Here is a 27157-nt window from a genome sequence, read left to right as displayed (position 1 = left end):
CACTCAGTAAAAAGTATGGTGGAATAAGAATAAGGTATATCTATTTTGTATAAAAATATACTTATTTTGGTGAAAACTATGATTTCATTGTTGACAAGCCACTACATTTGTGATGAGTGTGATAGAAGGAGGCAGGCACAGGAGGGTATTCACCAGTCATCAGTTTATTCCGTCGTACACAAATAGCGCTGGATAGCGACAAGCGAAACAGGCACAGGGGAAAATCTACCCTGGAATACAAGGTAAAGGTAGCTCCAACAATAACAGGCACAGGGGAAATATCTACCCCGGCAATAATAAGGTACGAGCTACACTACTCTCACAAATAAACAATTACCCACAAAGACAAGGGGGGCAGAGGGAACACTTATACACAGTCTAATGAGGGGATAAGAACCAGGTGTGTGTGATTGACAAGACAAGACAAGTGGAGTGATGAATAATGGAGCGGCAGTGGCTAGTAAGCCAGTGACGATGAACGCCGAAGCCTGCCCGAACAAGGAGGGGAGGCAGCCTCGGCGGAAGTCGTGACAGTACCCTCCCCTTGACGTGCAGCTCCAGCAGCACGCAGACCCCGGCCTCGGGGACGGACAGGAGGTCGCGGAGCAGGGAGTCGGATGGCGACGGTGGAAATCCCGCAACAGGGAGAGATCGAGGATATCCCTCACTGGGACCCAGCACCGTTCCTCCGGACCATACCCCTCCACTCCACAAGGTACTGAAGGCCCCCCACCCGACACCTCGAATCCAGGATGGAACAGACAGAGTACCACGGGGCCCCCTCGATGTCCAGAGGAGGTGGAGGAACCACCCGCACCTCAGACTCCTGGAGCGGACCAACCACCACAGGCCTGAGGAGAGACACATGAAACGAGGGGTTAATACGGTAATCAGGGGGAAGTAATAACCTATAAGTGACGTCGTTGATTCTCCTCAGGACTTTGAACGGACCCGCAAACCGCGGGCTCAGCTTCCGGCAGGGCAGGTGGAGGGGCAGATTCTGGGTCGAGAGCCAGACCCGATCCCCCGGTACGAAGACCGGGGCCTCACTGCGGTTACGGTCAGCGTTGGCCTTCTGACGACGTACGGCGCGCTGGAGGTGAACGTGGGCAGCGTCCCATGTCTCCTCCGCGCGCCGAAACCAGTCATCCACCTCAGGAGCCTCGGTCTGGCTCTGGTGCCACGGTGCCAGAACCGGTTGGTAACCTAAAACACATTGGAATGGCGTTAGGTTAGTAGAGGAGTGGCGGAGAGAGTTCTGGGCATATTCTGCCCAAGGCAAGAACACCGACCACTCCCTCGGCCGGTCCTGGCAGTAGGACCGCAGGAACCTACCCACATCCTGATTTACCCGTTCCACCTGCCCTCAGGGTGGAACCCAGAGGTCAGGCTGACCGAGACCCCCAGACGTTCCATGATGCCTTCCAAACCTTGGACGTGAACTGGGGACCTCGGTCGGACACTATATCCTCTGGCACCCCGTAGTGCCGGAAGACGTGAGTAAACAGGGCCTCCGCAGTCTGCAGGGCCGTGGGGAGACCGGGCAGAGGAAGGAGGCGGCAGGACTTGGAAAAGCGGTCCACCCCGAGCAGGATGGTGGTGTTTCCTTGGGAGAGGGGAAGATCAGTCAAGAAATCAACACTAAGGTGAGACCATGGTCGTTGTGGAACTGGTAAAGGTTGTAACTTACCCGCTGGGAGGTGTCTAGGTGCGTTACTCTGGCCGCACACAGAGCAGGAGGAGACGTACACCCTCATGTCCTTAGCCAAGGTAAGCCACCAGTACTTTCCGATCAGGCAGCGCACTGATACCTGTGTGACCAGAGGAGGGTGACTTGTGTGCCCAGAAGATCAGATAAGAGCAGGCACGTACCGCATTCCAGCTGGACACTGAGGTGGAGATGGATCTGTGCATAATGTCTGCGCTATATCCGCGTCCATCGCCCATACTACCGGCGCCACAATGCAGGAGGCCGGGAGTATGGAAGTGTTGTCTCTGGGCCTCTGTTCTGGGCCTCTCCGGCTGTCATATAGCCAGGACAGTACGTCTGCCTTCACTTTCTTCATACCCGGAATGTATGACAGTGTAAAATCAAACCGGGTGAAGAATAGGGCCCACCTGGCCTGGCGAGGATTCAGCCTCCTGGCTGCCCGGATGTACTCCAGGTTACGGTGGTCCGTCCAGACGAGGAAAGGGTGTTTCGTATATTCGAGCCAATGCCTCCACACGGTCAAAGCTCGGACAACAGCCAACAGCTCCCGAACACCAACATCGTAGTTCTTCACCGCTGGGCTGAGCTTCTTAGAGAAGAAGGCACAGGGGCGGAGCTTGGGTGGCGTGCCCGAGCGTTGATATTGGACACTGCCTATCCCTACCTCGGACGCATCCACCTCTACGAATGGTAGTGATGGATCGGGGTGGGCCAGTACCGGGGCTGAGGTAAACAGACCCCGCAGTTTGCTGAAGGCCAGGTCAGCCTCAGCAGACCAGCGGAGCCGGGACGGCCCACCCTTCAACAGGGATGTAATGGGAGCTGCGACCTTGCCAAAGCCCCGGATAAACCTCCGATAGTAGTTGGCGAAGCCAAGGAAGCGTTGCACAACCTTAACCGTGGTTGGAGTCGGCCAATTACGCACAGCTGAAATGCCATCTCCCTCCATCTCCACACCTGAGGTGGTAATGCGGTATCCGAGAAAGGAGACGGACTGCTGGCAAAACATACACTTCTCTGCCTTGGCATAAAGGTCATTTTCCATTAGTTGGGCCAGCACTTTGTGAACCAGGGACAAATGTTCGGCGCGCGTAGCAGAATACACCAGGATGTCATCGATGTAGAACACCACACCGCGACCAAGCATGTCCCGAAACACCTCGTTCACAAAGGACTAGAAGATGGATGGAGCATTCATCAAACCGTAGGGCATCACCAGGTATTCATAATGCTGTCTTCCACTCATCCCCCTCCAAAACACGCACCAGGTTGTATGCAAGATGGCGTAGCAGTGCGGTCGTGTTTTCTGTCGTGTCCTCGTGTAAATAGCCAGTTTTGTAGTTATTTGTCTATTTTGTATATATTTCTCAATTTTACTTTTTTACTTTTCATTCTTTAACTAAATATACTTTCCTGCAACCCGCCTCACCCAACGTGGAAAGGATTATATTATTTATTTATAACTTTTATCAAGAACCTTAAACTGAAACTAGTCTAGCTGCAACCGAATGGATGTGGTAGACTGAATGGCCAGAGCATATCGGATTTTCTGCCGGAATCACTGGACCTCTAACACCGGATCATCGCAACTAGCTAGCTGCAACCGAATGGATGTTGTAGCCAGCTAGCTAGCTACTTACTATTAGCCACTGTTAGCGTCTTCACCATTTTCCGTGGCCTGCACTACCCACCAGCCAGCTCTAGTTCTAGCCTGGACAATTTGTCGGCCAGTCTGCACAGCGTGCAATCGACCCAGAGCATATCGGATTTTCTGCCAGAATCACTGGACCTCTAACACCGGATCATCGCAACTAGCGAGCTGCAACCGAATGGCTGTTGTAGCCAGCTAGCTAGCTACTTACTATTAGCCACTGTTAGCGTCTTCACCATTGTCTGTGGCCTGCACTACCCACCAGCCAGCTCTAGTTCTAGCCTGGACAATTTGTCGGCCAGTCTGCACAGCGTGCAATCGACCCAGAGCATATCGGATTTTCTGCCGGAATCACTGGACCTCTAACACCGGATCATCGCAACAAGCTAGCTGCAACCGAATGGCTGTTGTAGCCAGCTAGCTAGCTACTTGCTATTAGCCGCCGTTAGTGGTCTAAACCATTGTCCGTGGCCTGCACTACCCACCAGCCAGCTCTAGCTCTAGCCTGGACAATTTGTAGGCCAGTCTGCACAGCGTGCAATCGACCCAGAGCATATCGGATCATCGCAACTAGCTAGAGGCAACCGAATGGCTGTTGTCGTTGGCTAATTACAGCTGCCCCTTAGCAAGCACCAGTTAGCCTTGAGCTAGCCTCGAGCCAGGCCCATCTCCCGGCTATCTACCTCTCTGTCAACCGGACAGGACCTCCTAGTGTTGACACGGAGCCCCGCCGATCCAACACGACTGGTCTGCCCACGAAATCGTCTGATGTGGTTTCAACAGGCTTCCCGTTACGACGTCGACCACGAAGAGCCATCTTCTAGCCCCGGCCCGCTAGCACACGCAAGCCATGCCTCTTGCTCGCCAGTGCTGTAGCAGCCCCCGAACTACCTCCAAACTCTCCTATTGCTGTTCACTGGACCTTCTGATAACTCAGCTATACAGCTGATCAAATAAAATAAAATCCAATTTTGTTGGCCACATGCGCCGAATACAACAGGTGCAGACATTACAGTGAAATGCTTACTTACAGCCCTTAACCAACAGTGCATTTATTTTTAACAAAAAAAGTAAAAATAAAACAACAACAAAAAAAGTGTTGAGAAAAAAAGAGCAGAAGTAAAATAAAATAACAGTAGGGAGGCTATATATACAGGGGGGACTGCTGGACTGTTACTTTATACAGTACCGCAACCTGTTTATGTTTAGCCTCAGCCCAAACTTTGTCGCCATTACCAGCTGTTGTCTTAGCTCTCTCGAATAACACCTGTGATTGCTTTATGCCTCTCTCCCATGTCAATATGCCTTGCTTATTGCTGTTTTGGTTATTTCTTATTATACTATTTCACTGTAGAGCCCCCAGTCTAGCTCAACCTGCCTTAGATAGCTCCTTTGTCCCATCACAATACACGCGGGAGACCCGACTCAATCGGTGCCTCCAGTGATGCTATCTCTTTCATCGTTACCCAACGCTTAGGTTTACCTCCACTGTACTCATATCCTTCCATATCCTTGTCTGTACATAATGCATTGAATCTATTCTACAACGCCCGGAAATCTGCCTCTTTTATTCTCTGTACCCAACGCACTAGAAGACCAGTTTTTAAAGCCTTTAGCCGTATCCGAATTCTACTCCTCCTTTGTTCCTCTGGTGATGTAGAGGTTAACCCAGGCCCTGTAGCCCCCAGTATCACTCCTACTCCCCAGGCGTTATCATTTGTTGACTTCTGTAACCTTAAAAGCCTTGGTTTCTTGCACGTTAACATCAGAAGCCTCCTTTCCGTCTAGATAGAACTGCCAAATGGGGTGGGGTTGCAATCTACTGTAGAGATAGCCTGCAGAGTTCTATCATACTATCCAGGTCTGTGCCCAAACAGTTTGAGCTTCTACTTCTAAAAATCGACCTTTCCAGAAATAAGTCTCTCACTGTTGCCGCTTGCTACAGACCCCCCTCAGCCCCGAGGTGTGCCCTGGACACCATATGTGAACTGATTGCCCCCCATCTATCGTCAGAGTTCGTACTACTTGGTGACCTAAACTGGGATATGCTTAACACCCCGGCCAACCTACAATCTAAACTAGATGCCCTCAATCTCCCACAAATTATCAAGGAACCTACCAGGTACAACCCTTAATCTGTAAACATGGGCACCCTCATAGAAATCATCCTGACAAATGTATCCTCTACATACACCTCCGCTGTCTTCAACCAGGATCTCAGCGATCACTGTCTTATTGCCTGCATCCGTAATGGGTCCGCGGTCAAACGACCACCCCTCATCACTGTCAAACGCTCCCTAAAACACTTTAACGAGCAGGCCTTTCTAATTGACCTGACCCGGGGATCCTGGATGGATATTGACCTCATTCCGTCAGTAGTGGATGCCTGGTTGTTCTTTAAAAGTGCTTTCCTCTCAATCTTAAAAAAGAATGCCCCATTCAAAAAATTCAGAACTAAGAACATATAGCATCTGGTTTTCCTCAGACTTGACTGCCCTTGACCAGCACAAAAACATCCTGTGGCATACTGCATTAGCATCGAACAGCCCCCGCGATATGCACGTTTTCAGGGAAGTCAGGAACCAATATACACAATCAGTTAGGAAAGCAAAGGCTAGCTTTTTCAAACAGAAATGTGCATCCTGTAGCACTACATCCAAAAAGTTTTGGGACACTGTAAAGTCCATAGAGAATAAGAGCACCTCCTCCCAACTGCCCACTGCACTGAGGCTAGGAAACACTGTCACCATCAAGAATTTCAACAAGCATTTTGCTACGGCTGGCCATGCTTTCCACCTGGCTACCACTACCCTGGCCACCAGCTCTGCACCCTCTGCTGCAACCACCGCACTCTTATTGGCAGACTAAATAGCCTTGGTTTCTCAAATGACTGCCTTGCCTGGTTCACCAACTACTTCTCAGATAGAGTTCAATGTGTCAAATCGGAGGGCCTCTTGTCTGGACCTCTGGCAGTCTCTATGGGGGTGCCACAGGGTTCAATTCTCTGGCCGACTCTATTCTCTGTGTATATCAATGATGTCGCTATTGCTGATGGTGATGCTCGGATCCATCTCTATGCGCACGACACCATTTTGTATACATCTGGCCCTTCATTGGACACTGTGTTAGCAAACCTCCAAACGAGCTTCAACGCCATACAACACTTCTTCCGTAGCCTCCAACTGCTCTTAAACACTAGTAAAACTAAATGCATGCTCTTCAACCGAACGCTGCTTGCACCCGCCCACCCGACTAGAATCACTACTCTCGGCGGGTCTGACCTAGAGTATGTAGACAACTACAAATACCTAGGTGTCTGGTTAGACTGTAAACTCTCCTTCCAGACTCACATTAAGCATCTCCAATAAAAAGTTAGAGCTAGAATCGGCTTCCTATTTCGCAACAAAGTGTCACGGTTTCGGCCGAGGCTGCCTCTCTTCCTTGTTCGGGCAGGCTTCGGCGTTCGTTGTCTCCGGAATACTAGCTGCCACCGTTGCATGTTTCTATGTTCGTTTGCTTTTGTCTGTTTGTTGAGACACCTGTTCTCGTTTAGTGTAATTAGTGTCCTATAAGTTTCTCGTTGTGTCTGTCTAGTGTTGTGTGTGATTGATTTATTTCTGTCGTGTGTTTTGCTTGTAGTATTACTTATTCGCTCGGTTGAGCTTTACTCCACTGTGTTGGAGCGTTTTACGCACCTGTGTAGTGCGCCTTTTGTTTTGTCGCCATCGTGCGTAGTTTCGCCTTCGGGCAAGTTTGTTCGATTTTCCTTGTTGGAAATTGCACTAAAGTCTTTTGGACTATACTTCGGTGTCCTGCGCTTGATTCCACCACTACACCCACCTACAGCATTACTGACAAAATCACACACCATCAAGAATGGAATCAGCAGGAGCCGCAGCAGCCCAGGCGACGCTGGAGGACAGGGTCCGTGAACAGAGTGACCAGATCCTGCAGATGGGGTCCGCACTGCAGGAGGTGATCACCACCATCCGAGGCTGGGGGACTCCTCCACCGCCATCCTCTCTGCCAGCACCATCGGCAAGTCAGCCCATTCCCGCTCCGGAACCCAGAGGAGTTCGACTCTCGCTCCCGAGGGCCTACGATGGGACCGCGGCCGGGTGTCAGGGATTCCTTCTCCAGGTGGAGCTTTACCTGGCCACCGTGCACCCGGCGCCCCTCGGGACATGAGAGCGTGTCCGCCCTGATCTCCTGCCTTTCCGGGAAGGCGTTGGAATGTGCCAACGCAGAGTGGAGGAGGATCGACGCGAACACCATCACCTACGACGAAGTTCTCCCGCCGCTTCAGGGGCGGTGTTTGACCATCCCCGAGGGGAAAGCGGCGGGGAGCGTCTGGTCTTCCTCCGGCAGGGGAAGAGGAGTGCCCAGGAGTTCGCCTTAGAATTCCGTACTCTAGCGGCGGATGCAGGGTGGAATGATCGGGCTCTCATCGATCACTACAGATGTAGTCTACGCGAGGACGTCCGTCGGGAGCTGGCCTGTAGGGACACCAGCCTCACGTTCGACCAGTTGGTCGACATGTCCATCAGGCTGGATAACCTGCTAGCTACCCGCGGACGTTCCGAGGGGGGTCCGTCCATTTCACCCTCCAGCGCCTATATTGACTGTGACATTCCAAATACCGTTATTTGAAATCTAGGTCCTAGTTCTAGAGTCCAAAGCTAATTTGTCTTGTTTTGTCTGTCCCCTGAAGGTAGACTGGTGTCAGGATGAAGTGGCAGCTGCCACGGCTGTGTGGAGAAACATCTGTTCTTCAACATGTCCGTCCTGCAGCCAGTGGAGCAACTCTCTCTGGCGCAGCTGGAAATCAAGTTCCAGCCCCACAGGTCCTCAGTGTGTCCCTGTACAAGGTGCTGCATGCAACCCTGAGGGGAGTGAGACACAAGGCCAACCGCAGGCTGGTGCTGTCCTAGTTGGCGCAGCAGGATCCAGAGCCAAATCCCTCACCCTGGACCTCACAACCCTGGCAGAGAACTGGCGTAAACCGGGTCGCACGGACTGGTACTGAAGCTGCAGCCTTACCCTGACCACGGATACCTTCATGTCCCACCACCCGGGGGAACGCCGCCCCGTTCAGGCTGACCGTAACCCTCCCAGAGTTCCAGGCCTCACTGGTGGCTGTATCCCTGAACCCTCTGCAGTGCCGCTCGTGGCGGAAGAGGAGCACCGTCTACCTCCCGGTGACGCCCAGCAATGTGTGTAAACCCAGCCGCCTCTACATCGACATCAAGGGCTGGAAGGACTGGACCATCACTCCGCAGAGCTACTGGCCAACTACTGCCACGCTGAGAGCCTGAACCGCACCAACCATGCCGTCCTGCAGACACTGGTACAGTCCCTGGACCCCCGCAGCACGCCCCAGCCCTGCAGTGTATCCATCCACCTGTCACCTGTCTCCATGCTCTACTACGACAACAACAACAACATAGTCCTATGCCACTACCAGGACATGGAGGTGGATGAATGTGGCTGCAGATGAAATACATTAGGAGGTGTGAAAAGGGGATTTATATAAAATTTAAGAATGGCTTGTTGGTGGAGTGGATTTTAGGAAAGTTTCATTTGCCAAGTTTTTTTTTTCATCAATCATAAATAAAACCGATATATTCAGGGAGTCTCCTACATTATTTAGACAGATGGTCTCTTCTCAGTTTAATACAGACACACCTTTCAGCTAACACAGAAAGTTCCGCTAGAAATTGACTTTATAGAACAGACATACAAGTTATCCCTCTCTGTCCTCTCTGTTTCACTCTGCAGTAAAAAAAAAAAAAATGTACCCTAAGGTCGATGTCCTTGCCCCCGTGGAAATCTAATTAGCAATGTTTTTAAATCCCCTTAAATCTGTCAGTTTAAGTTAGAGTTATCAGTTTTTTTGCATAGGATGCATCTCAATCCACTGCATCCTCCTATGTTGCACTTCCACATCTGCGGTGAAAGGTGACAGCGTTAGAGTGGTGCTTGTCAGTTCATGAGACATCCCCAAAATCTGTCTTCTCACAAAATCATCTGTAGCGTCCGAACGGTTTGGCCTACGTCAAAGGCTGCACTGAAATCTAACAATACATCTCCAACTATCCTTTAATTATTCATTTATTTTCACCAATCATCAGTCATCTGAGTCAGTGCACTACAAGTTGAGTGCCCGTCTCTATATGCATGCTGAAAGTCAGTAGCTAACCTGTTCTCTGAAAGATATCATTGTATTTGGTCAAACACAATCCTTTCCATAAGTTCACTAAGAACAGCCAGCTTGAAGTGGTTCAAAATTCAGTTCAGATGGACATTTTTTTAAGTCTATGGGGATGTTCCTATGGAATTCCACTATTCATTTTGATTGAATTTGCTGTAGCGAATACACCATGAAATGATGCCCTCTCATCAACTTCCCTACTGCCAAATTTCTTACACAGCAGGTTGACATGTGGCATGCCGTCTTGTCTCCTGAGGTTCAGGATTATGGTCCAAACTGAGCACTGACATCACCCAAAACAGTTACATTTGGCTCGTGACTCCAGCATTTTGGATTTGACATCAAATGTTTAATTTGAGTCCACATTATAGAATGCCACCTTTTATTTTAGGGTATTTTCATACACATCTGTTTTACCGTTTAGAAATGAAAACACCTTATGTATTTGGACAACTTCACTTGTAGTGTATTAATGGTAGTAACCCTTTACTTCTTTCAGCACACTATTACAACAGTGTGACTGTTTTGGAATAAAATGTTCATATATTTCCTTTAACATCCTCTGTGTTGTGTGCTTATTGTTTAACCATTGATATGTTCTAGGTCATTTTGAGACCTTAAGGAGCATAAGGAACTGCTGGAATGTCTACCAATGGCATGTCCATCTTTTTGTGAGAAATTACACTGGTCACTCAAAACATTTATATAGCATTAAGAAAGTATGAATAGTCTTCAATTTAGATTAGGAACTGCAAAAATACTTTACTAATGATTTGTAAATAGTTTATAAGGACATTTTATTAAACATCTTATGATTAATTTTATAAATCATTAATACATAAGCTATTTAGAAATGTGAGAATACCTAGATTACTAAATTTAACAAATGTGGGAGTAATGAATAATAAATAGTGAGAAAATTGTAAATGCCTTACACATGGTTTATTACTGAACACTATAATGTTTTACCCATGATTGCATATTCTTGCATTTTACCCTCAACTACTTACACAATACACCATTGAGATAGACTTGGACGTTATCTGATATCATGCATTATTGTACATTTCAACTTTACCACACTTGATGAAGGCATTGTATCCCAATTGAGCCACAAGAGGGAGATGTTAAACAACATATAGAATGAATCTTGACATCCTCGGAATGTATTATTAGAATACTTACTTTGTATCATTAAATAACATGGAACAACCACAGACTTTGGTATTTGGAATATACAAACCAAATTGACTACAATGTCTTTTATAAAACAAGCTTATGCCTTCTTATGCCTTCTCCAAGTCATTCCATTCCAATCCATCCAAATCATTCTGTATAACCACCACATGTATCTATGATGACAACACTGAGATGAATAATGTCAGTGTATTGTTACATGAAAGAAGCAATTACAACAAATGTATTACAAAACATATCAAACCCATATTTAGGAATAAAAACATAGGAACTATGAACGTCTTAACTTCAGAGTTAAAATAAGTGTAGCTGTTACTTTGAACCATGGATAAAAGAAAGCATAAATTATTGGATTAATTAAGGAATTAACAAGTGGCAGACAGCTGATGATAAATGATAAAAAATTGTCAATAAAAAAAAAAAGTAAATAAAAATAAAATGGAATCCAACAACTTAGATAGGTGAAAACAACAATAGCTAGAGTTTTTGCTGCTTTTCTCTCTGACTTATTTGCCTGTACAGTTTTAACACCAGACACACTGGCAGCCTCTTTTGAAAATACCTTTCTGGCCTGTGATATGGCCACCACAAATATTTTCAAATAAAGTGTTATAATAATAGAGCATGGGACAACCATTGTAATTACAAAGTCAATTATATTACCCCAGACTGACCCTTCTACAGTAAAACATTCTTTCAAACACCTACTGGGTACCTGTACATTTACAAATATGTTTACAATAGCAGCATCGTATATGATACAACAACACCAGGTAATGGATATACAATACATCATTCTTGTTATTGTTATTTTAGAGTGGTACAATAAGGGATCACACACAGCAACATAACGGTCAATAGATATCAAGACCAAATTGCCCAGAGATAAAGAAGCACATAAACAAGTGACATAGAAATAAAACACACAGAAATATTCCCCAAAATCCCAGCATGGTTCCATTAATGCTACAGTCGTTAATGGTATCACAATCAGTCCCACCAGGAGATCTGCCACAGCCAGAGAGAGGATGAGCAGGTTGGTTGGAGTGTGGAGCTGCTTGAAGTGAGAGATGGAGATGATCACCAGTATGTTCAAAAATACTGTAACTGCTGAAATCAATGAGAAGAAGATGTACAGTGTTATGTAGATAGATGTCGATAGCGAAGCCTTTTTGCAAGAAGAGTTTCTGTCTTGAAAACAGTATTGAACATCTTCATGTGTCTCCATTTGTAATAAAGGGTCAAAATGCTGAGGTCCTGCTGCTGCTTAATCCTGTGTGTGACCCTGTCAGGTCAGCCTTCTGACAAACTCTGAGCTCTGCCTCTCTATTTATCCCTGAATGACTGACACACTCTCCCCTCCCACACACACACACACACACACACACACACATACACACACACACACACACACACACACACAAGTGAGCACAGAAATGAACAAACGGTGTGATAAACAAATCATTTGTGAAAGCATGATGTAATGTATAACAAGATTGTATGTTGCTATGGCCACCTAGCCTGTCCATTCTTACTGATAGTTAGACATCAGAGAAAAGGTACATTTTCTCAACTGAACATTTTAATGGAGAAAATATAGTATGGTTGATGTTTTGGTCACTCAAAGGCTATTTTACATGGGAAACAGGAGAACTGTGTAAGACTAAGTGTTTTGGTTGATGTCAGTGCTCAGTTTGGACCATAATCCACAACCTCAGGAGACATGACAGCACACCACATGTCAGCTAGTCAGTGTGGAGGAAAGCTGACAGTAAGGAAGTTGATGAGAGGGTATAACTTCATGGTGTACCCGCTTATAGCACATGCAATCAAAATGAATTGTGCCATTCCATAGGAACATCCCGTAGACTTGTAAAAATGTCCATCTGAACTGAATTATGAAACATACTTCTTCAAATTGAGGGAGACTTTGTCTCAGTTACATCATGGGGACAAATACTATTTGTCAGACATAAAAACAACCACACTGTATTCTGACCCAATCACCCCTTGATGTTTTTTTTTTTTTCATTTATGGTGTGTTTTCTTGTTTTCTCTGATAAAAAAAAAAGTGACTACGAAATGTGATTTCCAGTTCAGTTCAGTTGTATCGATCAATGATCTCAAAAGCCCTTTAAGTAATTAGGGACAGTTCAAAATGCCAGAAGGTTGAGGGCTCGTCGACCACCACGGATGAGCTCAATCTCCCTGCATGTTTCATTAGGCCTACAATACGATCAGAGCCGGCTGCAGACAATGATCAGCTAGTGGGATATCAGATTTCCAACATTTTGATGCCAATTATATAACATATATTCAACATATTTTCCACTAACAGGTTTCTGTTCCAATGCACCCCACAACCAATAAACAAAGCACACCAACTTCGGGCACTTCAATATCATGGCTTGAGTTTTCAACACCACAATAAACAGACTATGACTATCGCGACAAACACAAAATACATCCCTGCCTACCTTGTAGGCCTACCCAGTATCGAAGGCTTTACAATCTCAGAATGTCATTCGCCTTTTTTGTGTTTTGTAACAGATGTCTCTTTCCATTCATGAAATGTCCACTGCACAGTTTGAATTGATTGAGTGATTTTTTGTTGTTGTCAGTAAACATTTGTATATATATATACTACCTTTCAAAAAGTTTGGGGTCACTTAGAAATGTCCTTGTTTTCGAAAGAAAATAAAAAAATGTGTCCATTAAAATAACATCAAATTGATCAGAAATACAGTGTAGACATTGTTAATGTTGTAAATGGCTATTGTAGCTGGAAACGGCAGATTTGTAATGGAATCTCTGCATAGGTGTACAGAGGCCCATTATTAGCAACCATCAGTCCTGTGTTCCAATGGCACGTTGTGTTTGCTAATCCAAGTTTATCATTTTAAAAGGCTAATTGTCACGCCCTGGCTCTGGGGACTCTTAAATGTTAAGCCAGGGTGTGGATTTTCTATGTTTTGTTTTCTAGGTTTCTGTTCTAGATCGTTGTATATCTATGTTGGCCAGGGAGGTTCCCAATCAGAGACAGCTGTAGCTCGTTGTCTCTGATTGGGAACCATACTTAGGCAGCCTGTTTTCACTAGTCATTGTGGGATCTTGTTCCATAAGGTTTGTTTTGGTGTTAACCTAGGACTTCACGTATCGTTTGGTTTGTTGTTTTGTTCGTGTGTGTACTTCAATAAAAGATGTACGGTTATCACGCTGCGCCTTGGTCCGCTTCTTATAACGATCGTGACAGAAGATCCCACCAAAATAGGACCAAGCAGCGTGTGCAGGAGCAAACGCTGGGTATGGAACAGGAGGTTACTCTGGTAGATGTCCTCCTCGGTTGGGGGAGAATCACGGAGGAGGAGGCCGTCCGCTACCGGAGGGCGATGAGGGAGGATGCCCAGGCAGGAGAGGAGAAGCGGCGCCAACCGGGTCGTCGTCGGACAGGCGAGAGGCAACCCCAAGACATTTTTTTGGGGGGGCACACGGCGTGGACGACGAGGCGGCAGGAGGCAGCGACAGGGCGAAGCTGCAGACTAGGAGAGGAGGCCACCAGGTTACGGGGGCTATTGGTCCAAAGGGAGCAGGAGTTTATTGGTCAGAGGGAGGAGCTACAGGAGGCGTTAAGGGAGAAGGAGAGTGTAGAGGCACGGCGAGAGGAGCTGGTTAGGCAGCAGAAGGAGCGGAGGTTTATAGGGAAACCCAGTCCCGCTCCTCGCACCAAGCAAGCGGTGTGTGTCACCAGTCCGGTCTGGCCCGTTCCTGATCCCCGCACTAAGCCAGTGGTGCGTGTTCCCAGTACGGCCCGACCCATTCCTGCTTCCCGCACAAGGCCAGTGGTGTGTGTTCCCAGTACGGTACGGCCCGTTCCTGCTCCCGCACTAAGTTAGTGGTGCGCGTCGTCAGCCCGGTCCGGCCCATTCCTGCTCCCTGCACCAAGCCTGTGGTGCGCGTCGCCAGCCCAGTCAGGCCGTTCCTGCTCCCGCACCAAGCCTGTGGTGCGCGTCGCCAACCGGTCCGGCCCGTTCCTGCTCCCCGCACCAAGCCTGTGGTGCGCGTCGCCAGCCCGGTCCGGCCCGTTCCTGCTCACCGCACCAAGCCTGTGGTGCGCGTCGCCAGCCCGGTCCGGCCGTTCCTGCTCCCGCACCAAGCCAGGGGTGCGCGTCGCCAGCCCGGTCCGGCCTGTTCCTGCTCCCGCACCAGCCAATGGTGCGCGTCGTCAGCCCGGTCCGGCCTGTTCCTGCTACCCGCACCAAGCCTGTGGTGCGTGCGTCGTCAACCCGGTCCGCCCGTTCCTGCTCCCCGCACCAAGCCAGTGGTGCGCGTCGCCAGCCCGGTCCGGCCCGTTCCTGCTCCCTGCACCAAGCCAGTGGTGCGCGTCGCCAGCCCGTTCCGGCCCGTTCCTGCTCCCCGCACCAAGCCAGTGGTGCGCGTCGCCAGCACGGTTCGGCCCGTTCCTGCTCCCCGCACCAAGCCAGTGGTGCGCGTCGCCAGCCCGGTCCGGCCCGTTCCTGCTCCCCGCACCAAGCCAGTGGTGCGCGTCATCAGCCCAGTCCAGCCTGTTCCTGCTCCCCGCACCAAGCCAGTGGTGCGCGTCGTCAGTCCGGCACAGCCCGTGCCTGTTCCACCGGTGCCTGGTCAGGCATCGATCAGCTGCTCCACACAGGAGCCTGAGCAATCCGCTCCACCGGTGTCCAGTCCAGCTCCGGCCAGCGGGGCCAGACCAAACCAGGGGCGCTACGGGGGGGGTAGCGAGAGAGTGGTGGTCACGCCCGGAGCCGGATCCGCCTCTGAGGCGGAATGCCCACCCGGCCCCTCCCCTGTTGTGTTTGGTTGCCGCGGTCGCAGTCCGTGCCTTTGGGGGGGTACTGTCACGCCCTGGCTCTGGGGACTCTTAAATGTTTGTGGATTTTCTAGGTTTTGTTTTCTAGGTTTGTTTTCTAGATCGTTGTATATCTATGTTGGCCAGGGTAGTTCCCAATCAGAGACAGCTGTAGCTCGTTGTCTCTGATTGGGAACCATACCTAGGCAGCCTGTTTTCACTAGTCATTGTGGGATCTTGTTCCGTAAGGTTTGTTTTGGTGTTAACCTAGGACTTCACGTATCGTTTGGTTTGTTGTTTTGTTCGTGTGTGTACTTCAATAAAAGATGTACGGTTATCACGCTGCGCCTTGGTCCGCTTCTTATAACGATCGTGACACTAATTGATCATTAGAAAACCCTTTTGCAATTATGTTAGCACAGCTGAAAACTGTTGTACTGATTTAATAAGCAATAAAACTGGCCTTCTTGAGACTAGTTGAGTATCTGGAGCATCAGCAATTGTGGGTTCGATTACAGGCTCTAAATGGCCAGAAATTGCCAAGAAACTGAAGATCTCGTACAACGCTGTGTTGTACTCCCTTCACAGAACAGCGCAAACTGTCTCTAACCAGAATAGAAAGAGGAGTGGGAGGCCTAGGTGCACAACTGAGAAACAGGCGCCTCACTGATCCTCAACTGGTAGCTTCATTAAATAGTACCCGCAAAACACCAGTCTCAACATCAACAGTGAAGAGGCGACTCCGAGATGCTGACCTTCTAGGCAGATTTGCAAAGAAAAATACATATCTCAGATTGCCCATCTTAATATTTTCTTTATATTGGCCAGTCTGAGAAATTGTTTTTTCTTTGCAACTCTGCCTAGAAGGTCAGCATCCCGGAGTCACCTCTTCACTGTTGAAGTTGAGACTGGTGTTTTGCGGGTACTATTTAATGAAACTGCCAGTTGAGGACCTGTGAGGCATCTGTTTCTCAAACTAGACACTGCAATCTATTTGTCCTCTTGCTCAGTTGTGCACCGGGGTCTCCCACTCCTCTTTCTATTCTGGTTAGAGCCAGTTTGCGCTATTCTGTGAAGGGAGTAGTACACAGCGTTGTATGAGATCTTCAGTTTCTTGGCAATTTCTCGCATGGAATAGCCTTCATTTCTCAGAAAAAAAATAGACTGACGAGTTCCAAAAGAAAGTTATTTGTTTCTGGCTATTTCAAACCCACAATTGCTGATGCTCCAGATACTCAACTAGTCTCAAGAAGGCTTCTTTAATCAGCACAACAGTTTTCAGCTGTGCTAGCATAATTGCAAAAGGGTTTTCTAATGATCAATTAGCCTTTTAAAATGATAAACTTGGATTAGCAAACACGTGCCATTGGAACACAGGACTGATGGTTGCTGATAATGGGCCTCTGTACGCCTATGTAGATATTCCATTAAAAATCAGCAGTTTCCAGCTACAAAAGCCATTTACAACATTAACAATGTCTACACTGTATTTCTGATCAATTTTCTGTTATTTTAATGGACAAAATAATTGCTTTTCTTTCGAAAACAAGGACATTTCGAAGTGACCACAAACTTTTGAACGGTAGTGTATATATATATGTTCACACATACTGTACATATATACACTGCTCAAAAAAATAAAGGGAACACTAAAATAACACATCCTAGATCTGAATGAATGAAATAATCGTATTAAATACTTTTTTCTTTACATAGTTGAATGTGCTGACAACAAAATCACACAAAAATTATCAATGGAAATCAAATGTATCAACCCATGGAGGTCTGGATTTGGAGTCACCCTCAAAGTTAAAGTGGAAAACCACACTACAGGCTGATCCAACTTTGATGTAATGTCCTTAAAACAAGTAAAAATGAGGCTCAGTAGTGTGTGTGGCCTCCACGTGCCTGTATGACCTCCCTACAATGCCTGGGCATGCTCCTGATGAGGTGGCGGATGGTCTCCTGAGGGATCTCCTCCCAGACCTGGACTAAAGCATCCGCCAACTCCTGGTGCAACGTGGCGTTGGTGGATGGAGCGAAACATGATGTCCCAGATGTGCTCAATTGGATTCAGGTCTGGGGAACGGGCGGGCCAGTCCATAGCATCAATGCCTTCCTCTTGCAGGAACTGCTGACACACTCAAGCCACATGAGGTCTAGCATTGTCTTTCATTAGGAGGAACCCAGGGCCAACCGCACCAGCATATGGTCTCACAAGGGGGTCTGAGGATCTCATCTCGGTACCTAATGGCAGTCAGGCTACATCTGGCGAGCACATGGAGGGCTGTGCGGCCCCCCAAAGAAAATGCCACCCCACACCATGACTGACCCACCGCCAAACCGGTCATGCTGGAGGATGTTGCAGGCAGCAGAACGTTCTCCACGGCGTCTCCAGACTCTGTCACGTCTGTCACGTGCTCAGTGTGAACCTGCTTTCATATGTGAAGAGCACAGGGCGCCAGTGGCGAATTTGCCAATCTTGGTGTTCTCTGGCAAATGCCAAACATCCTGCACGGTGTTGGGCTGTAAGCACAACCCCCACCTGTGGACGTCGGGCCCTCATACCACCCTCATGGAGTCTGTTTCTGACCGTTTGAGCAGACACATGCACATTTGTGGCCTGCTGGAGGTCATTTTGCAGGGCTCTGGCAGTGCTCCTCCTGCTCCTCCTTGCACAAAGGCGGAGGTAGCAGTCCTGCTGCTGGGTTGTTGCCCTCCTACGGTCTCCTCCACGTCTCCTGATGTACTGGCCTGTCTCCTTGTAGCGCCTCCATGCTCTGGACACTATGCTGACAGACACAGCAAACCTTCTTGCCACAGCTTGCATTGATGTGCCATTCTGGATGAGCTGCACTACCTGAGCCACTTGTGTGGGTTGTAGACTCCGTCTCATGCTACCACTAGAGTGAAAGCACCGCCAGCATTCAAAAGTGACCAAAACATCAGCCAGGAAGCATAGGAACTGAGATGTGGTCTGTGGTCGCCACCTGCAAAACCAGTCCTTTATTGGGGGGTATCTTGCTAATTGCCTATAATTTCCACCTGTTGTCTATTCCATTTGCACAACAGCATGTGACATTTATTGTCAATCAGTGTTGCTTCCTAAGTGGACAGTTTGATTTCACAGAAGTGTGATTGACTTGGAGTTACATTGTGTTGTTTAAGTGTTCCCTTTATTTTTTTGAGCAGTATATATTTTAGATTTTAGATTCTTCAAAGTAGCCACCCGTTGCCTTGATGACAGCTTTGCATTCTCTCAACCAGCTTCATGGGGAATGCTTTTCCAACAGTCTTGAAAAAGTTCACACAGATGCTGATCACTTGTTGGCTGCTTTTCCTTTACTCTGCAGTCCAACTCATCCCAAACCATCTCAACCAGCTGGTAGAGCATGTTTTTACGATAGATTTAGAAGTGAATGTGAAAAAAAAACTTCACTTGAACCTGATTGGTCAACTCCCCCAGCCCTCCTGCATTAATTAACATAATTTGTATGATTTTGGGTTGCTGCAGTTCAGTGTTGTGGCACTCTAACTTTGCCCATTCAGAGGGCTGTAAGAAAACTCAAAATCAGTCAGCAAAGTTGTTGTACAAAAGTCAGCAATTCAATTAGTGAGGGATTAATATAGCACCATTCCTGTCAGTAGAGACCTTGAATAGTAGGAATATGTAAAGACAAAAGTTTAAATGTAAAAAGGTTCAAAAGCAAGAATTTCGTAAAAATTTTCATAACCAGGCGGTTGATACAGTGCATTGGGAAATTATTCAGAAACGTTGACTTTTTCCACATTTTGTTACGTTAAAGCCTTATTCTCAAATGGATTAAATAAATGTTTTTCCTCGTCAGTCTACACACAATATCACCAGAATTCCTCTATGGAGATGGGAGAACCTTCCAGAAGGACAACCATCTCTGCAGCACTCCACCCATCAGGCCTTTATGGTAGAGTGGCCAGACAGAAGCCACTCCTCAGTAAAAGGCACATGACAACCCGCTTGGAGTTTGCCAAAAGGCACCTAAAGGACTCTCAGACCATGAGAAACAAAATTCTCTGGTCTGATGAAACCAAGATTGAACTCTTTGGCCTGAATGCGAAGCGTCACGTCTGGAGGAAACCTGGCACCATCCTTACGGTGAAACATGGTGGTGGCAGCATCATGCTGTGGGGATGTTTTTAAGCGACAGGCACTAGGAGACTATTCAGGATCGAGGGAAAGTTGAACAGAGCAAAGTACAGAGAGATGAAAACCTGCTCCAGAGCTCTCAGGACCTCAGACTTGGGCGAAGGTTCACCTTCCAACAGGACAACGACCCTAAGCACACAGCCAAGACAACGCAGGAGTGGCTTCGGGACAAGTCTATGAGTAGCCCAGCCAGAGCCCGGACTTGAACCTGATCGAACATCTCTGGAGAGACCTGAAAATAGCTGTGCAGCGACGCTCCCCATCCAACCTGACAGCGCTTGAGAGGATCTGCGGAGAAGAATGGGAGAAACTTCCCAAATACAGATGTGCCAAGCTTGTTTTTGCTTTGTCATTATGGGGTATTGTGTGTAGATTAATGAGGAAATTGTTTTATTTAAACCATTTTAGATTAAGGCTGTAACGTAACAAAATGTGGAAAAAGTCAAGGGGTCTGAATATTTTCAGAATGCACTCAGTAAAAAGTACGGTGGAATAAGAATAGGGTACATCTATTTTTTTTATAAAATAATACTTATTTTGGTGAAAACTATGATTTCATTGTTGACAAGACAATACATTAGGCAACATACATTGGTTTAACAACATTTCATGACCCATGGGGTTAATGAATCAATATTCAGACTTAAGGTCGCCTATAAAATAATGCCTATAATAGTAATAAAAACTGCACTTTGTCATATATTATCTCAACATGTAGTCTGAACATGTGGGAAACATTGTGGAAGGACCTGGATTAATTGAAATTTAAGAAAACCAACACCACCTGAAAGCGCATTCATGTAATACATACATATGCAATCAACGTCATTTATTAAAATTTGACATCAGTCCTCATTTAACAATGCTTACCTGCATACAGTATAAAAGCCATTGAAGCAGACCTAAAGTAATTTTTGTAATATTGTTGAGATGAGTAAAAATGCTATGCAAATTGCCATTCTAATATGGTATCGCTGGTATGACCCTCTTGACTTCTCAACTGCCTGGTAGAGTAAACAGCAAGTTAAAGAAAAAAACTATTGGACATTCCTATTTGAGTTGTCAGTAATAGGACTTTAAGATGAAATAATTGTTTCTACATGTTTTTCTAGAAGAGACAGTTAAAGAGAAAAGAACCATGATCGTAAGGTTCTAATTGAAACCTTTATGGTGCTTTAACTAACCTTTTCCTAAGTTTCTATAAAGGTTCTGGGAACTAGTGACAGGTTGCCACTTATCAAACCCATCAAATATTTTGCATAGACGGATTCAAATGCAAAATCTCATACTGAAGTTCTTTAGACTTCCAATACTCAAGACAATTAAATTAGATTTGGAAGGAAGGCCTTTAGAAACTACAGGACAGATCACGGTATATGTCATTTGGCCAGTGCATGAGAAAATTAACAGTCAGGCAGTTGATGAGATGGCATATCTTTATGGTGGATGCACTAATGGCATTCCATAGGAACATTACATAGACTTGTAAAAATGTCCATCTGAACTGAATTATGAAATAATTATTCAAGTTGAGGGAGACAGTTACATCATTGAGACACATATTTGCCAGACATCACCTTGCAGTATTCTGACCCAATCATATTTCTTGTCTGGTTTGTTGTGCTCTCAGATTCCAGAGGGACCTGTTAGCACTAACATGCAAGGCTCTGTAATAACGACACATACATCACTCTACCAATTAAAGGTGTCAAACAACACACACACACACACACACACACACACACACACACACACACACACACACACACACACACACACACACACACACACACATACACACACACACAGTCAGTCATTCACATAAACACACACACACACACACACACGATTCTCAAAAAGCATATTGCATCAGCAAAACTCAACCTGTGCTTTGTGACTGATGTCACTGGGACTATATTGTCTCTACTGGGTAAGTGAACAACTCTTTAATGATGCTAGTTTGACTTGTTTAAAGTTTCTCACATCAGAGGGTCCTGTTATCACCTGTATGCAAGGCTCTGGAATAATGAATTCTACCAATGAAAGGTGTTGGAGACACACAAATGCTTTACTCCAGGGCCCCAATAAGGCCACAATACAGCATAAACATTGGAAGTGAACCTGAGTACACCTCTACTGTCTTTTGTGTACATGAACATGAGTACAACTTCCATTAGGCCTCTGCCTGAGTACAACCCTCACCCCTAAACAAGTCCACCCTGCACAGGTCAAGAATCCCACCTCTGAATCATGACTCTGTCACAGGTGGGATCTGAACCCCGGTATCCTGAGTGGAAAACCAACACCTTAACCAATAGCCCAAGAAGGAAGTACCTCTTGGACCGAGGGTGACACTGATTTTGAAGTACCAGGCAGGGCTACCTCATCACGAGAGCATGAGTCTGACTCACCTCTGTTACACATGATACATTTTAGTCCTTTAGCAGATGGGGGGGTGGGGGTGGGGGGAGGGGAGGGAGGGGGGTGGGGGTTGTGGCATTAATCAAGACACTCATGAAGAAGTAGGTTTTCAGACTACACCTCCCCCTAACCTCACTCAAGTCTCTATGCTAAAACCCTCTCTATAGTGTTTTAGACAAATAACAAACAATTCTACAAATACCATTTTTTATATGGACTCTCTGAGTGGAACATCCTGATTTCATGGGGCATGATCCAGGATTAATACAGCTAAACAACAATCCAGGATCAACACTGTTATATGACAATCCAGAATCAACACAGATGTATGTCACGGTCGTCAATGAGCGAAGGAGACCAAAACGCAGCGCGTTGAACGAACATGACTTTATTAGAGAAAAGTACACGAACGACAAAAACAATAAACCAAGACGACTAGTGAAGTCCACAGTTACAAAATACTGTACAGGAACAAAAACCCACAAAACCCAGGTGAAACCACACAGTTTAAATATGGCTCCCAATCAGAGATAACGAGCCGACAGCTGACACTCGTTACCTCCGATTGGGAGCCATATTTAAACTGTGTGGTTTCTCTTTGGTTTTGTGGGTTTTTGTTCCTTTTGGTCAGTGTACCGTGGACTTCATTGAGTCGTCTTTTGTTTGTAGTCCGTTAACGTTTATTTAATAAAGTCATGTTTCTTGGACACGCTGCGCCTTGGTCATACTTGGACGACATAGACCCTCGTGACAGAAAAACCCACCATAAAAGGACCAAGCAGCGTGTCAAGCGGCAACAGGATCCACCTACACAGGATTTATATCCACCCATAAAGGATTCATGGACATGGGAGGAGATTCTGGATGGTAAGGGGCCTTGGGCACAACCGGGAGAATATCGCCGTCCTCGTGAAGAGCTGAGGCAGCTAAAGCCGAGAGGCGGCGATATGAGGAGGCAGCACGGAGGCAAGACTGGAAGCCTGTGGGTACTACCCAAGAATTTCTTGGGGGGGGCTAAGAGGGGAGTGTGGCGAAGTCAGGTAGGAGACCTGCGCCTACTCCCTGGACTGACCGTGGAGAGCGAGAGTACGGGCAGACACCGTGGTTACGCAGTTGAGCGCATGGTGTCTCCTGTACGCAGGCATAGCCCGGTTCGGTACAGTCCAGCTCCACGTATCGGCCGGGCTAGATTGAGTGTTGAGCCGGATGTCATGAAGCCGGTCCCACGCAGCTGGTCACCAGTGCGTCTCCTCGGGCCGGCGTACATGGCACCAGCCTTGCGCATGGTGTTCCCGGTTCGCCCACATAGGCCGGTGCGGGTTATTACACCTCCCGTACTGGTCGGGCGACGGGGAGCATCAACCCAGGGAAGGTTGGGCAGGCTCAGTGCTCAAGGGAGCCAGTACGCCTGCACGGTCCGGTATTTCCGGTACCACCTCCTCGCTCCAGCCCAGTACCACCAGTACCTACACCACGCACCAGGTTTCCAGTGCGTCTTCAGAGCCCTGTGTCTCCTCCACGCACTGGCTCTATGGTGCGTGTCTCCAGCCCTTTACCACCAGTGCATACACCACGCACCAAGCCTCCTGTGTGTCCCCAGAGTCCTGTGCGTCCTGTTGTTGCTCTCCGCACTAGCCCTGAGATGCGTGTCCTCAGCCCGGTACCTCCAGTTCCGGCACCACGCATCAGGCCTACGGTGCGTCCCCAGGGTCCAGCATGCCCTGTTGCTTCTCTCCGCACTAGCCCTGAGATGCGTGTCCTCAGCCCGGTACCTCCAGTTCCGGCACCACGCATCAGGCCTACGGTGCGTCCCCAGGGTCCAGCATGCCCTGTTGCTTCTCCCCGCACTAGCCCTGAGATGCGTGTCCTCAGCCCGGTACCTCCTGTTCCGGCACCACGCACCAGGCCTACGATGCGCCTCAGACGGCCAGAGTCTGCCGTCTGCCCAACGGGGCCTGAACTGTCCGTCTGCCCAACGCCGTCTGAACTGCCCGTCTGCCCAACGCCGTCTGAACTGTCCGTCTGCCAAGCGCCGCAGGAACTGCCCCGTCTGTACTGAGCCTGCAAAGCCGCCCGTCTGCCATGAGCCTTCAGAGCCGTCCGCCAGACCGGGCCGCTAGAGCTCTCCGCCAGACAGGAGCAGCCAGAGCCTTCCGCCAGACAGGATCAGCCAGAGCCTTCCGCCAGACAGGATCAGCCAGAGCCTTCCGCCAGACAGGATCAGCCAGAGCCTTCCGCCAGACAGGATCAGCCAGAGCCTTCCGCCAGACAGGATCAGCCAGAGCCTTCCGCCAGACAGGATCAGCCAGAGCTTTCCGCCAGACAGGATCAGCCAGAGCCTTCTGCCAGACAGGATCAGCCAGAGCCTTCCGCCAGCCAGGATCCGCCAGAGCCGTCCAGCCAGGATCCGCCAGAGCCGTCCAGCCAGGATCCGCCAGAGCCAGCCAGCCAGGATCCGCCATTCAGTCCGGTGCTGCCCCTCAGGCCGGTGCTGCCCCTTAGTCAGGTACTGTCCCTTAGTCCGGTGCTGCCCCTTAGTCCGGTGCTGCCCCTTAGTCCGGTGCCGCCCCTTAATCCAGTGGGGTTTAGTTGGGGGTGGTCATGTGGAGGGGGCTACGGAAGCGGATAGTGACTAAGGTGGGGTGGGGACCACGACCTGGGCCAGAGCCGCCACCATGGACAGACGCCCACCCAGACCCTCCCCTAGACTGTATGCTGGGTGCGCCCGGAGTTCGCACCTTTAGGGGGGGGTACTGTGACACTCTGGCTCCATGGACTTTGATTATTGAGCCAGGGTTGTTCATTTTCATTGTTTGGGTGTATTTCTATGTTGGGTATTCTAGTTGTTCATTTCTATGTTTGGTGATTAGTCATATGACTCCCAATCGGAGGTAACGAGTGTCAGCTGTCGGCTCGTTATCTCTGATTGGGAGCCATATTTAAACTGTGTGGTTTCTCTTTGGTTTTGTGGGTTTTTGTTCCTTTTGGTCAGTGTACCGTGGACTTCATTGAGTCGTCTTTTGTTTGTAGTCCGTTAACGTTTATTTAATAAAGTCATGTTTCTTGGACACGCTGCGCCTTGGTCATACTTGGACGACATAGACCCTCGTGACAATGTAATATAATCTAGGATGGACACAGATATATGATGATCCAGGATCAACACAGATATAATATCCAGTGTTAACATTTACATTTACATCATTTAGCAGACGCTCTTATCCAGAGCGACTTACAAATTGGTGCATTCAACTTACGATAGCCAGTGGGACAACCACCTTTTTTTTTCTTTTTTTGTTTATGGGGGGTGGGGGAAGAAGGATTACTTTATACTATTCCAGGTATTCCTTAAAGAGGTAGGGTTTCAAGTGTCTCCAGAAGGTGGTCAGTGACTCCGCTGTCCTGGCGTCGTGGGGGAGCTTGTTCCACCATTGGGGTGCCAGAGCAGCGAATAGCTTTGACTGGGCTGAGCGGGAACTGTGCTTCCGTAGTGGTAGGGGAGCTAGCAGGCCAGAGGTGGATGAATGTAGTGCCCTCGTTTGGGTGTAGGGTCTGATCGGAGCCTGAAGGTAAGGAGGTGCCGTTCCCCTCACAGCTCCGTAGGCAAGCACCATGGTCTTGTAGTAGATGCGAGCCTCAACTGGAAGACAATGGAGTGTGCGGAGGAGCGGGGTGACATGAGAGAACTTGGGAAGGTTGAACACCAGACGGGCTGCAGCGTTCTGGATAAGTTGTAGGGGTTTAATGGCACAGGCATTAAACCCTGTTAACACAACTAAATAATGATCAAGGATCAGCACAGATATAATATGATCCAGTGTTAACACAACTAAATAATGATCAAGGATCAGCACAGATATAATATGATCCAGGATCAATATAGACACGTCTTACATGCTAAATGCTTCTTTCACAAATGAAGCACTGATTTCACGACTTGAATCAGGCATCTGATAAGGCCTTCCCAAGCTGTGAACTCAAAGTAGCCATTAATTAGCTTTTTGAGATGTTACAACCTTCATAGTAATAATAATATAATAATAATATGCCATATAGCAGACGCTTTTATCCAAAGCGACTTACAGTCATGCGTGCATACATTTTTGTGTATGGGTGGTCCCGGGGATCGAACCCACTACCTTGGCGTTACAAGCGTCGTGCTCTACCAGCTGAGCTACAGAGTTAACCCTAACTGGTAGCACTTGATAATAACACATTGTAATAAAGCATTTATAATTGGTTAGTAAATCGTTTATGTATCACTTATTAATCATTGCGCCCACATTTGTGACTTGTTTCAGGAAACTAGGCGTATGTTGCAAGTCACTACTTCACAGAGCCATTTGAACGTAAACATGTATTTTTTATCAAAATGCGTTTTTTGGCAGAAATGCCTTTGGGAACATGTGAACTTTCATATGCCATAATAACAAATGTGTATGCCATCTGTAAATACGCATTAAATTGTTAAATTACGGGCCTAGTTTGTTTAGCCATGGAAAAAGACAGGAACCTTCCCGCTAGCCATGATTGACAGATATAATGGATGGGCTGGACATGCTGAGAGATTGGTCTGCCATGTAGCATGCTTCTGTCTATAACATGAGCTTCTCAGTTTGTGTAGTAGCTAACATTGAACCTAGTTGGTTAGCTTTAGCTACCTACAGAGTCATGCATGGTGGCTAGCAATGACAATCAGTTTGTATTGCTAGTAGTATGGGATGGGATTATTGCCGCATTCAAAACAACTGGGAACTGGGAACTCTGAAATCTCCGACTTCAGTGTGTTCAAGTCAACTGGGAAGTCGTAAAAAAACAAGTTCCGACAAGGAAAAATCGCTTTGAACGGTCATCCAACTCGTAATTACAACTTGGGAATTCGGGCCTTTTAATAGAGCCCCGACTTTCCGACCTGAAGATCACTGACGTCATGATTTGACCTCAGTATTTTTCCA

The 27157-nt window shown here is 47.6% G+C and overlaps 1 protein-coding gene and 1 pseudogene across 1 annotated transcript; one reads left to right on the top strand and one right to left on the bottom strand.

Annotated features, from left to right (window-relative positions):
* The first annotated feature begins 8422 nt into the window (after nucleotides 1-8422).
* LOC123484272 lies at nucleotides 8423-8943 on the top strand (annotated as a pseudogene).
* Nucleotides 8944-10859: 1916 nt separating this feature from the next.
* On the bottom strand, nucleotides 10860-22205 carry LOC123484271 (trace amine-associated receptor 6-like). Its single transcript, XM_045214410.1, has 3 exons — nucleotides 22193-22205; nucleotides 11510-12033; nucleotides 10860-10904 (listed from the first exon to the last, which is right to left on the bottom strand). The coding sequence occupies exons 1-3, from the start codon at nucleotides 22203-22205 to the stop codon at nucleotides 10860-10862; spliced, it is 582 nt and encodes a 193-aa protein (XP_045070345.1).
* Between the last annotated feature and the right edge of the window lie 4952 nt (nucleotides 22206-27157).

This window comes from Coregonus clupeaformis, unplaced genomic scaffold, assembly GCF_020615455.1.
Source record: "Coregonus clupeaformis isolate EN_2021a unplaced genomic scaffold, ASM2061545v1 scaf0253, whole genome shotgun sequence".
Taxonomy (NCBI): Eukaryota; Metazoa; Chordata; class Actinopteri; order Salmoniformes; family Salmonidae; genus Coregonus; species Coregonus clupeaformis.
This window is presented reverse-complemented; position numbering and strand designations above follow the sequence as displayed.

What these genes read in the sequence shown, in the direction of transcription:
- LOC123484271 (XM_045214410.1), bottom strand. An exon ending in TCATATACGATGCTGCTATT is followed by an intron (nt 10,905 to 11,509) that starts GTAAACATATTT and finishes GTGGTTATACAG; the next exon opens with AATGATTTGGATGGATTGGA.